This window comes from Montipora capricornis, chromosome 2 (assembly GCF_036669925.1).
Source record: "Montipora capricornis isolate CH-2021 chromosome 2, ASM3666992v2, whole genome shotgun sequence".
Taxonomy (NCBI): domain Eukaryota; kingdom Metazoa; phylum Cnidaria; class Anthozoa; order Scleractinia; family Acroporidae; genus Montipora; species Montipora capricornis.
Window position 1 is genome coordinate 54,549,579 of NC_090884.1, and position 12,500 is coordinate 54,562,078.

The following is a 12,500-nucleotide window of genomic DNA, read 5'->3' on the forward strand; positions in this document are numbered from 1 at the left end:
CATACCTGTTAATTCTCTGTGGCAGGTTTTTAAGTGCATCGAGCTTTCAAGGTGTTGAGCTTCTGTGAGTCTCAATTTTTTTATAGTGTCTTTGTGTTGTTGATTTATTTCACCCAACAAAAGTACCTCTTTGACAAGGTGATTTACCTGCATAATGTTAAAAAATACCAGAAATTAATCTCTTTCCTTAAGTTATCCTCCCTCATGCTAAAAATTAAAATTAAAATTGTACGAATTGTAAATAAATGTAAATTGTGATTGAAAATTGTAAAAAAATTGAAAATTTGGGAAAATGATGCAATTTTCACAAATTGTAATAATTGTAAATAATTTGCAATTGTAAATTTTATGGATTGTAATATTATACAATGTACCAGTAAAAATAAGACAGTTTTTTAAGAGAAAAGTAAATTAAACCAAAACTGACCCTGATCAAAATAATGAGCCAGTACAAAAACTACAGAAAGGATACAAATGTAACAATTTTAATTAACAAGGGTTTCACTGACGTTTTGGCGTTGAGCATCATCAAAATTCTTTTCAACAAGATGTAATAAAAATTATTATTATTGTAAATTACGTAGGAAAGGACAAAACAACCTAGCGAAATGTTTGAAAATTCTGCAAAAGCATTATTTTTAATAGAAAAGAAAAATCACTTTTAAATTTCCAAGGTGAAACCCAGAACACGTTATGGTTGTGCCATTGCTCTGACAAAAATACAAAATTAATTAAATAATAGTTCAGTACGACAACCGAAACATAAATCACAATAAATATCAGTTCTTGATATTATTCAAAATGGTATGGACTGGAAAATTTGAATTTAAAAGGCAATCAGAATTTGTGGTTAAAAAATTTTCTTCGAAAAATTTTTCCAACAAATTTCATTGTACACTTCATTTTGTGTAGGGGGTTGGAAGTTTAAAAATCCACGTCCAACCTACGTTTGTATGGTTTTAGGTACATGTACACTTTAAACTTAGCACATTACCATGATAAGAGTTAAACCTGTTACACACACTGTACAAATTCCACCTACATGTAGATATCTCTTGTTCTTTTAAGGCTTACCCACACTTTCAATAATATCAAACTCAACCAATGCCAAAAAGATGTAACAAAGCAATTATTACCTGTTTGGTCAGGTGACCTTTTTCTGACGACTCAACTTTAAGTCGCTCTAACTCGTTTTCTAATGTGAAGATTTTTGCTTTCAACTGATGCACTTCCTGTTTAAATTGAGAAGAAAATTTAATAAACTTCCGTACGAAAGTGTACAACAAAATAATTCAAACTACAGTTAAGTGAACAATAGTCACTTACCACATGTTTCAAATCATAATCTCTTTGTTGAGTTTCAAATTTCTCAAGGAGTTCCTTTTCTTTGTACTTCAATTGGGCATTCTCATTTAACAAATTCCTAAAGAAAAATAAAGGGGGAGAAACTTAAAATTTGGTAAAACGAGAAAAAGACAGAAATTCAATGTGCATAAAATTATAATTGAAATGTTTAATTAAATTTAATTGCAGAAAAAAAATCAATCTCACTGAAGTTCAATCCTTTGGTGGTTTTCCCAACCTGAAGTAAGGGATTTGTATTTCCTGGAAAAAGTACATGTGATAAACAAAGCATTAATTTTGTGAAACAAGGAAAGAGTGAAGGAAATAAAGAAAAAAGAATTATTCGTTTGCAGGGCTCAAGCCATGTATCAAGGGGAATCTACCTTAATTAATATCTGATCAATCTTTTCTGATAAAAAAAAATGACTAGAATCTTCACTACAATAATATCTGATAACAGAGAATGCAACAAGAAATGATTATTGAACATTCTGGTTAACTAAACCTGCTCTCTTCCATTTGTTGGTTGAGTGCCTCAGTCAATTCTCTCATCTTGTCCTCCTGAAGCCTCAGTTGGTCTTTCTGTTATCAAAACAATCAAGGCAGGTGAAAACATAACCCCTCTTTGCGCAGAGTGATACTAATGTGGATGTCGTCGACACTTGGGATGGCGCAGGGGTGACATCACTTGCCTCCCCCCAATATGGCCAAGGCTCGGGTTATGATGATGATGATGATGATGATGATTATTGTGGATTCAGTACCAGGTTTTCCAAAAGTTGGATCCGGGTTATCTTCTTGGGGGCCAGGCAACAAGTTGCCGAAGGAAACCCAAATTTTATCAAGGCTTTTATCGCTCCAGAACCTTTCTCAGAATTCTTCCTGTGCCAAGGAGAGCGGTTTTTTGAATTAGTTCTATAGAAGTGTTAGTGCCAATGCACTTTAACTTGCTTTCAAGCCTTTTTGGATCTGTTCCCAGTGCCTCAATTACTACTGGAAGCACCTGAGTTCGGACACTTCACATTTTTTCTGAATCTCTCGTGATATTATTATTATTATTATTATTATTATTATTATTATTATTATTATCATTATTATTATTATTATTATTATTATTATTATTATTATTTTAATTCATGCAAAATGACTACATGACAAAAGGCTCATAATAATCAGTTACTGGTAACTCCATCTGTTTTCAAGCTAATTTATTCCCAAGAGTTACACTTTTAGATCCAACTTTAACATTGTAACATACTGATAAACAAATTAAAACAAAATGCAAAATAATTAATGTAAGTCCACAGATTTACATTGTATGACATTTTTGTACGTACATGTATCTTATTTACATGCAACTACTCTATCAAAGGCATGGACAAGGCAAATGGCTTATGACATGCTGTTGGAGAAATCTGTTCCTCCCATTATAGCATTTACTAAAATTGAGCAAAAATGACACTATTTCATTTTCCAAGTATCAAGATCTTGTTATAAGCCAGGTAGATCAGACTGCAAGCATCCAAAAAAATTTTCTTTTGGAAAAAAAAAAAGTCAAAACAAACTTTTAGACATAGAACTTTCGCCTAACAAAATTAATTGTTTAACTCCCACTGTATGGGTGGCTTGCTACATGTATTTCTATAAATATTGAATGCAAGGTTAAAAAGACTCCATATTATTACTCTCAGACTAATATCTCATAAACAAAATTAATTTACATGTATTACAAATTACAAACGAAGGCATCCTCCGGTTTTAAGTCTCTTAAGAGAAAAACAGGCAAAAATTAACGACATCAAAACCAATAATATTATTTTCATTCATACTTTACTGTTTAACCATTAATTTTTTATCAAATTTATTTACACTTAGCTCTTGAAAATAACCCCACCTGATCTGTACATCCCATGACTAGCACTGAACAAGCCATAATTAGTGACAATTCAGAAATGTGGCCCAAAATTCAGTTAATGTATCTTGCAATGAAATGAAACTACATGGGATCATACATTCAACCTTAGGCTAAAATATCTTACTACAAACACAAGACCATACAGCGGTCTCAGGTGACCTAAATGTGTTTTAAAAGTGAACTATCACTAAAGAGTCATATGATACTGGTACCAGCATGTGACCTTTGTCTGATTTGTACTTAGAATGAAAAGTCATTCAGATATTTTGGTCACACACTCCAACTTCTTTTTACTTTTATACTATCATAATATTAAAATTAATGTCTTGAATTTTCACTTTAATAACATGGCATAAGGTCTAAACGTAAAAAAAAACTATAATTTACTTGCAATAACAAACTGGGCTTTTTCAGGACTGTTATATTCTTACTGTAACAATGTACCGGTAGTTGCTGTAAGTGTACCATCATAACCACTGAAGTCTGAAACAAACTAAGTGATTACAAGTACATGTACTTGTGGAGGAAAAATCAAACCAGACAACTTCTTCTGCAATATGACCCCTAAGTCTTATGACTCTTAAAGTACATTCTAAATGGGTGTCACATGACTTTAATTTTCACTAACTTCAATTTTACATGTAAGTATAACATTTTACTGAAAAACCAAAAAGCAAGGCTGATTGAATGGTAAAGGAATAATTATGTCATAATATTATTTAACATAGTAACATTTTACTGAACATATTTATTCATAAGTTGATGTCCTTCTGGGGTTATCTTCCAAGGCTCAATAATTGCCTTATATTTTTCAATCTTTCATGGAAAATAACAGAATATTGGATGCGAGCTTAAGATCTAATACCTTTTTTCAGGCAGCTTTATAGAGAATATTAATTATTTATCATTTTATTTTACTACAATTAATTTAAATTTTCTTAATGCACATGTAATTATTGTAAAGTGCTTTTGATCATTTTTAACTAGTTATCAATAATTATGGTATTAAGGCTTTTAAAATAAAATTGTCCAACAATGAAAATAATTACTCGGCATACTGTCTGTCACTGAACATTGTGCGACTACAATTCAAGACTGTCACATCAATACTAAAGATTACAGAAAGAGATGACATTCAAAAACCAAGAAGCCTTCTCTAGCTGTACTCTTGGAAACTCTTTCTCAGCACTATTATTCAGTTCACAAGTCTAAAGGACACAAACAAATTAACTTACAGTGGCTTGTAATTCTTCCTGATACTGCACAGCTTTGAAAGTCTTTCCAATGAGTCTTCTGTTACGGATGGCATGCAGATCACACTTGTGTCGCTCAAACAATAACTGGTTGTGCAATAATTTGACTTGTCCTCTCAGAATCTCAACTTCGTCAACTGGAGGTTTACCTACATTCACATGATGGCAACTTTATAAACAAGCAGACTAAGAAGTTTTAATCAACTTACTATTCCTCTTTTAAGTACGGCCAATCAAAAACAGTTGAAAGACTACATGTATATGTATAAAATTGGCCAATTGCTACATTGGATAGTACATACCACGGGTGACTGACTTTTAGTGAAACCCCTGCTACAAGTTGTGAAATGTACATAAGGTAGTCCATTAACCACAGAGCTGCATAGGTGTTTCTTGGATAACTTTTCATTATACAAGCACTAATTCCGTAAGTCGTCATTAACACAAAAATTCGCTAATTCAACTCATAAAATAATAACTTACACGTACATGTATGAAGGAAAATCATAGGTACATGTATTATGCTAATGAGTCAAAAATTATTTTAAACAAAGATTACCTCAAATAAAATTCTATATTAATTTTTGTTCTTAATAAAACAGCTTGAAATGTTTTTTATCATTACCTCCAAAGTGTGTCCAGCATGTCCCGGCTTGGCTAACAAGAGGGACTCTGTAGGATAAAAAAATCCAATTACTGAACAGAATCTCTATCATAAGTTTCCCTGACAACTGCAAGACTAATATACATGTAGCAGATTTAGTTACAAAATCATTTCTGTCAAATTTTAAAAGCAATAATTTTGAGTGTTGTAACTCGGTTAGTGCGTGGCTTTCGGAATAAGAGGTCCCGGTTCGATCTTCCGTGACTTCAACATCTGTTTCCACTTTCCTCTGATCCGTGTAGCTACATGTATAGCTTTAAATATCCATAAAATAGAGCACAGACAGAGAGAGGGGGGTAAAGGGTTTCCATTGATACCAGTTTCGTAACTGAAGGAACTACCAACGTTGAATAAAGTGACTTTACTTTACTTTACTAAAAATGTTTTTAATTCTATTTTGCGTATAACTATCAAAACTCATAACAACTCTTACAATTCATTACCTACCGTGTTACCATGTATTGGTTTATTGAAATACATGTAGGATCTCATTCAATATACTCTAAATTGTGTGACAAATAGTTCGAGTTGCCTTCACTGTTTTTCTGTAATTTCATTGGAATGCTCATTTTCCAATGCATAGGGTGGTCTACATGCATTTGTTGTAGTTCATTTTTTCCCCTCTGATTTGAATTTTTTCAAACTACATGTAGTTTGTTTTTTTCAAACCAGTTAAAAATTTAATTTTTTTTTTTTTCAAACCAGTTAAAAATTTTTTAACTGGTTTCATTTTGTTAAAACACCACCAGCATAAGAGGGACCTACCTGGAATGTTGTGGGGGGGGGGGGGGGGGATGTGTAAAGGAAGGGTGGGGTCAGATAAAGTCTCTTTGAGACCCACTACAAAACCACACCCCTGTTTCTTAACTATGCCCCCCTGTTGATAAGAGAAAAAAAGTTCCAAAAAAAATCGCTTTGAATTGAGACTGGCTTGTCTGGGTAAGACTGTCTTATTAATTGTGTTGAAGAGACTTCTCTGGTTTTGAATGCATGACATGCAATGGAAATGCACCAGAACTAAATGATAATGCTTTTCTTGGCAAAAATGTACCATGAACTACATTGTATACTATCATTACCCAGATATGTCCAGAATTGCAAGTACAGTAACTGCCAGGATGCATGCTGATTTCAATAAAGGTCACAAAGTGTCCTCCTGCCCTTCATTCCAACTTTACATTCAAAACAGCTCAAGCGTTCCTCTAACAAGCGGATTAACAAGTTCATTATGATCGCAAATTTGATTTAAGCAATCATATCAATCTGTTCATCTGATGAATAATGCAAAAAAGTTTCAAATCAAGCCTCAGTTCAAAACCTCAAATTTTGATTCAAATACTGCTACACATGTAGCTTCAGGTACCAGGCTGGCATGGGAATTTCACAGATTTACTGATTTGCATAATCTGTCAAGCAATGGTCATTTCACTCTAGCAACATCACCTTTCTGTAATCTTACCAGTAACGTCAAACTTGAGACTTATAAGTTTCGAATTTAAGATTGGACAGAGTTAAATGAATTTAAAAAGAAAAGCAAATCACGCTGTCTTGTTACAACCTTGGCAGATTATGCAATTTGTTACACCTGTCAGATTCTCATGCCCTCCTGGCACCGAAAGCGAGCAATAATCCAATCAAAATTCAAGTTCGGAACTGAGGCTTGATTTGAATTTTGCATCATTCATCTGATGACCAGACTACATGTATTGAATTGATTGCTGAAATCAAATTTGCAATAAGGTCCAACTCATTAATCCACTAGTCAGATGATCGCTTGAGCTGTTTTAACTGTATCATCACTTGTGTTTTGGAATACAATTAACAATTAACATCACAAAGTGTCCTCCAAATGATGGTCATAATGTGAAGATGAACAGCTGCACTTACTGTACCCTACCTTCAACATAATGCTACATGTAACGTACCCATACTGTACCTTATTGTAGGTAGCAAAATGCTTAGACTTAAAGGGACACTTTGTGTTGGATGTCAAAATTAGGCGCACATATACAATTATAATAACCTGCACTTCTCAAACAAACCAGACATTACCTTGAAAGTTCACCATGGTGTATGCTGCTTCCTGTCTTGAGGTAGTTATCAAGGATTTCTACCGGGCTAGCCCTGCATGACATTGCACTGAACTGAGGTCTGGAGAAGCTTGGTTCATCACTTTCTGCATTGAAGTTGCTACAATCCAGCTCACCTCTTATCCAATGAAGCAGCTGAGGAAAACCAGCAAAAACATCACTAGTAACAAAGCCATGATGGTTCGGCTGTGAAGCAGGAATTGTGGCTTGACATTTGGACAAGTCACATGATGCATCCGAGGATGCTACACTAGTTTCCTTTTTACTAGCCTCTGAATGACATTGGCCTTTGTCCAAACTTATCGTACTACCTAGCTCATCTTCAAGTTGGGTGCTACTAATCAAGCCATCATTTTCACAACAAGATTGCACCATTACTTCATGGGATACATCGATCTCTTTGCTTGAACAAGTATTTTCTGGTAACAGTTTATATTCATCAGCCAAGTTTGGAGATGTTCCAGCATCTAGAGTTTGACCAGCCATTGCTGTCAGAGGTCCAGACAAAAAACCTGCATTTGTCTCAACAGATCTGGCATCCTGAGGCTTAAACTGATTCACTTCCAGTGGATAATCCCCTTCCTCACTTGAGTCTCTAAATTCCTCTTTTGGCAGTACATTAAAAGTACCACTGTCAAATTTTTCCGAACTAGTTGTCTGAACGCTACCCTTCGTTTCTTCACCATGGGCTTCAAAACTCATTATAGAACTTGTGTGCGAGACATTGCTCATTTCGTGGCTTGTTTCCACGGCACTTTCAATTTTTCCATCTTCCTGACATTTGTTTGGTGTTGATGACTGGTGTTCCATAATGGCAGCAGGAGCTGACTTGTGATTTTGCTGACTTTGCAAGGTCAGTGCAGAGAACAGGGCTCTTGCTAGCTGCCCTTCCTGACTAGCAGCTGCCTTGCTACCCTTGAGTAAAGATGCTCGGTCATTATAAATTCCTGCAATTGATCCAATCTTTCCTCTACTCCCTGAAATAGATGAAGAACTGGAGTAGCTTGGTGGATATGCTACATCACCTTCCAATGATGCTGTGGGGGACTGTCCTGGGGTATACACACCAGCTGGTGTACTGCAGTGGGAATGAATATTACATGTGAGTGATGATGTCAAATCAGGATTACTTGTTGAGGGAGACATCCGTGAGGAAGGTGGAGTGTTCAACTGACACAATCCCGATGTACTCCACCCTGACGCAATCTCAGTTGAAGAAACCACAGGCAAACTACAGGAATCAGTGCCACTGTCACCGCTTTGCAAGGATTTGCCAGTCTGTGTGGCTGAATCAGACATTCGGCGCTCCTTTATCTTTTCCAACCCCAGTCCTTCACTATCGCACGATGCAGTAAGGATAGAAGTAATAGATTTATCAGCAAACAGTTCTTGACAGCTATGCTTGTGCATTGATGAAGACAGGAAATTTCCCTTTTCTTGTATTCTGTCAATAGGATCTAAAGAGACTTTCATGCATTCTATGACAATGTCGTGTGCCTCTTTCTGTTTCCACCTGAGGGAAAAATAACAAAAATACAATGTATTAACCCTGAATATTTGGCACAGGCATGTACCACTCATGCCTTTCTACCTAGAAAAACCATCCCTACCCATTATAACAGTTAACTCTCTCCAAAGTAGAGCAGCTTGTGCATAAGTAAACCAAAATGTACAAATCTAACAAGTGGAAAATATAGCATTTATAAACTTCCACATTGTCGTAACCCTGCCACTCCAATGTCTGGCATGAGAAGTACAGTTTCTTTAAGAAATTTGCACGAGATGTCTACTGCCCCCTTCATCAAGGTGTCAGTAGGGAGTACTTGTAATCTAAACGAAACATTATGCATGGACTATTGGGCTGTGATCAGTTAACTTTGTCTGCGTTAGAGAAGTGCCCGCCGAAAGGGTGCCTGCATACAGTGTACATGTGTAGAGACAGAGAACTGCACTATAAGAAGTCTACTTAATTAAGAGAAATAATACGAAACAGAAATTAAAATAATTTTATTATCACACTACATTAATTAATTTTTTCAATAGTTTTAGCTTCAATAATTTGAGCACATTAGTCCTGCACAAACCTGTGTTTATCAGTCTCTGTTTGTGCTGTCTCTGTGATGACACAAGGATGCACTCGCACATACTCCAGCATGGGCTGTAAAATTTAACATAATTATAAAGTTCAAGTTACAATTTCCATTGTCAAAATATGACCACAACTGTTGGCGATGAGTATGGCTACGAAATTTGAAAAGAAGTACTCATACATTACACCCCTCTAAGAGTGACACTCAAACATTAAAAACTTTCTACTCTAACACAACATGATTTTACTCATCAACACAGAACCTCCTACTGTAGATGACAACATCTACGTACATGTAAGTCCACTCAAAAAAACTATAATTTCCCATTAACCCATTGACTCAAGGGGAGTAAGAGTTTACTCTGTCTTAACACCAGTTGATTTTACTCGTCAACCGGGGGAGCCCTAGGGCATCCAAGGCATCATTTGGTTAAGCAATGGAAAATTAATTTAGCTTACTTTGACGTAGTCTTGAAAAATGCCTTTTTTCGATGGTTCATTATTTAGAGTTCTGAGGTACATCAAGAAGTTGTTTGGGTACATTGCATAAAGTCGGTGGAAAAACATGTACACTGCAACATGTAAGTGAAGGAGATACACTTCAGGTGCATTACCTGGAGATGGAAACAAAAAAAAACTGGTGATAATTTTCAATCAGGAAGGGAAACTTAGTGGTGTGTACAACAAACCATACACTGTACATGATCCACTGTTCTTGAAATAAAGAGATTTGGTACAAAGAAATGCTGTATGAAAACAAAGGAAAACCCGAAAGTGAAAGTGCCATTACAGTATTTAACATGGCACTTGCTCACCTCAAGAAAGCAGCCTGGTCCTGGGATTAGGGTGTTAGATTAGTTCAGTTACCATTGACTGGCCTTGCCCTTACATGTAGATATTCAGAATTCAACTCTAACCAGCTTTCCTGGGGTTGTCCAAAAAGGGGCGGAAGGCCGGGGATTTTAAAGTTTAAGTGCTGTCTTTAAAGTACATGTATTCCCATGTACGAAACCCATCACAGTGCAAGCCCTAAAAATGAAATTAGACCTACGACTCTTCAGTTACATTACCATCCCTTTATCAACCGACCTTAAAGGCCAGACAGGAGGGAGGGTGGGTATTCATTTGGTCACCCACACTCGCAAATAAGGCACGCCAGGCGAACGGGCGACTGTTAGGCAGCAACCATGCCACCCCAACACAAAACTGGAAAACTAAACTGCACAATTCCTAAAACCATACATGTGTACCATAAGTTCTCCCTAAAACAAATATTGTACATCAAACTCAAACAAGCAAGCCAGCAATTTGACCACTTTTTCATCTCGCTTTGGACAACTCATTTGATAAGTCTGACATACCAAAATCATACCTTGACCATGTGCTCTATATGATGATAACCTGGTGAATATCTCAAACAATTCTGGAAGCCAAGGACCAATGGAGACTGGAACCATGGGTAACATGGTGGTAATAATTAAGACAGCACTTTCTAAAACTACAGCATCCGTGTCAACCTGCAACCAAAAAAATTTAAATCATAATTATACAAGAGAAGGTGCTTCTTAAAGAATCCTACTGTACATAACCAAAACAATGATGCTACCGTAACTAGTGCTTAATACTACACTCTTACACGGTGGTCACTAAGTGCCAGCTGCCGCAGAAACTAGCCAACTGAGAAAGAGGTTATCGTTGGCTGGATTTTGGCCAATGATCACTTTGTAAAGAGCAACTAACGGTTTTAAGGGGATGCATGCACAACCACTTGAATATTGAATCATACTGTCTCAATGAAAAGGTCTGAAAAAACTCCCGACTGCCTTGAATATCATCACTAAAAGTCACTACAACAAGTAAACTATATGACATAAAATCTTGTTTTAGCACTTGTTTGCCATGTCCTCCTTCCTTGCTTCACATAAAATCAGGATTGTTTTTATTTTCAAGGGGGACACATTGTCTACGTACTTGGTAATCAAGCCCCTGTTTACTTACCTTCAAACACTTAAGCAAAGTATCAAAGAGCGGTGTCTTGATGATCTTGTGTAACCAAGATGGCTGTGAAAGATGAATTGTCATAAAATTCCCTCAAATTACCAGATAGAGTATATTGTTAAGAAATTTGTTACATCCACGGTCTTACTGTGAAATTGCCTCCTGGTAGATGGTAATTCCATCAATAACTACATTGTTTCAACTATAAGAACTATATTGTTTTGACTAAGAACTACAATAAGGGTACATGCAGCAAGGGTTTGTTTTTAAAGACGAAAATGACAAGCTCTTTGGAGAGCTTCCACCATTCAAAATGCAGGAGAGGAATAAATTTTGGGGTAAAGTTAGTATCAACAAAGGCAAACCTTGAATATCGCCCCAGAAGTGATTTTCAACCACAACTCAAATGCCCCACCTCTTCAGACCAAATTAAGGATTTTCAGCTTACTAGCATATAAACTTGATCTCTCTCAAGCTTCATCTTTTTTCAACTAAACAGATTCACATTATTCTTGTTCTTCAAATGTCAGCCCTAAACTCTGCCACAGGCTTACACTGGGCAAGCACTTGAACAAGTGACGTTACATGTTCGATCTACTTCTCTTCCTTTTAGTTACAATATTAACTTGTAATTTAGGGATGATACTGGAGACAAAACTGTTACCACTGTGTAACAAAAGCAAGTAAATCTCCCCACATCACATCAACAATCACACCACATCACCTCATAAATATTTGAACCTTGTAACACTTACTCCACACTTGTACAATGCATGCCAATAGATTAAAATAATGTAAATTGCATTATATTGTTCATCTAAAAAGTAGATAGAAAATAGCATAAGGAAATGAAAACACATTTTTAGCCTATTAACGGTGCAAACTGAGTTTCACTAACAAACAAAGAAATATGCGTATAACTAATTGGACAAGGTACAGTATAGTAACGAGAGCTGGCAGTCGTAAGTTGAATCTGTGAGTATTGTTGAAGTACTCAACAAGACTGCGCAAGCCTCGAAGATGTAAGAAATGAGCTTATTCACGAGCAGAAAGACACGTGATGAATTAAATGAAAGGTCAACAGGTTTACAAACAATAAACAAAATATATTTGGGAAGCTTAGAGTGGGCGGGTTAAGTGAAACACG

At 35.9% G+C, this 12,500-nt stretch overlaps 1 protein-coding gene across 2 annotated transcripts in view; it reads right to left on the reverse strand.

Annotated features, from left to right (window-relative positions):
• The window catches only part of LOC138027236 (hamartin-like), a 32,175-nt gene that overhangs the window by 18,909 nt on the left and 766 nt on the right, over nt 1-12,500 (reverse strand). For both annotated transcript variants that reach the window (XM_068874790.1, XM_068874797.1), the window contains exons 3-14: nt 11,354-11,416; nt 10,728-10,872; nt 9,815-9,969; nt 9,351-9,424; nt 7,229-8,779; nt 5,138-5,184; nt 4,495-4,661; nt 1,850-1,926; nt 1,552-1,605; nt 1,327-1,423; nt 1,137-1,232; nt 6-147 (exon numbers count right to left, since the gene is read on the reverse strand). In XM_068874790.1, coding sequence (XP_068730891.1) covers nt 6-147; nt 1,137-1,232; nt 1,327-1,423; nt 1,552-1,605; nt 1,850-1,926; nt 4,495-4,661; nt 5,138-5,184; nt 7,229-8,779; nt 9,351-9,424; nt 9,815-9,969; nt 10,728-10,872; nt 11,354-11,416 — 2,668 coding nt within the window. The remainder of the gene's footprint in view (nt 1-5; nt 148-1,136; nt 1,233-1,326; nt 1,424-1,551; nt 1,606-1,849; nt 1,927-4,494; nt 4,662-5,137; nt 5,185-7,228; nt 8,780-9,350; nt 9,425-9,814; nt 9,970-10,727; nt 10,873-11,353; nt 11,417-12,500) is intronic.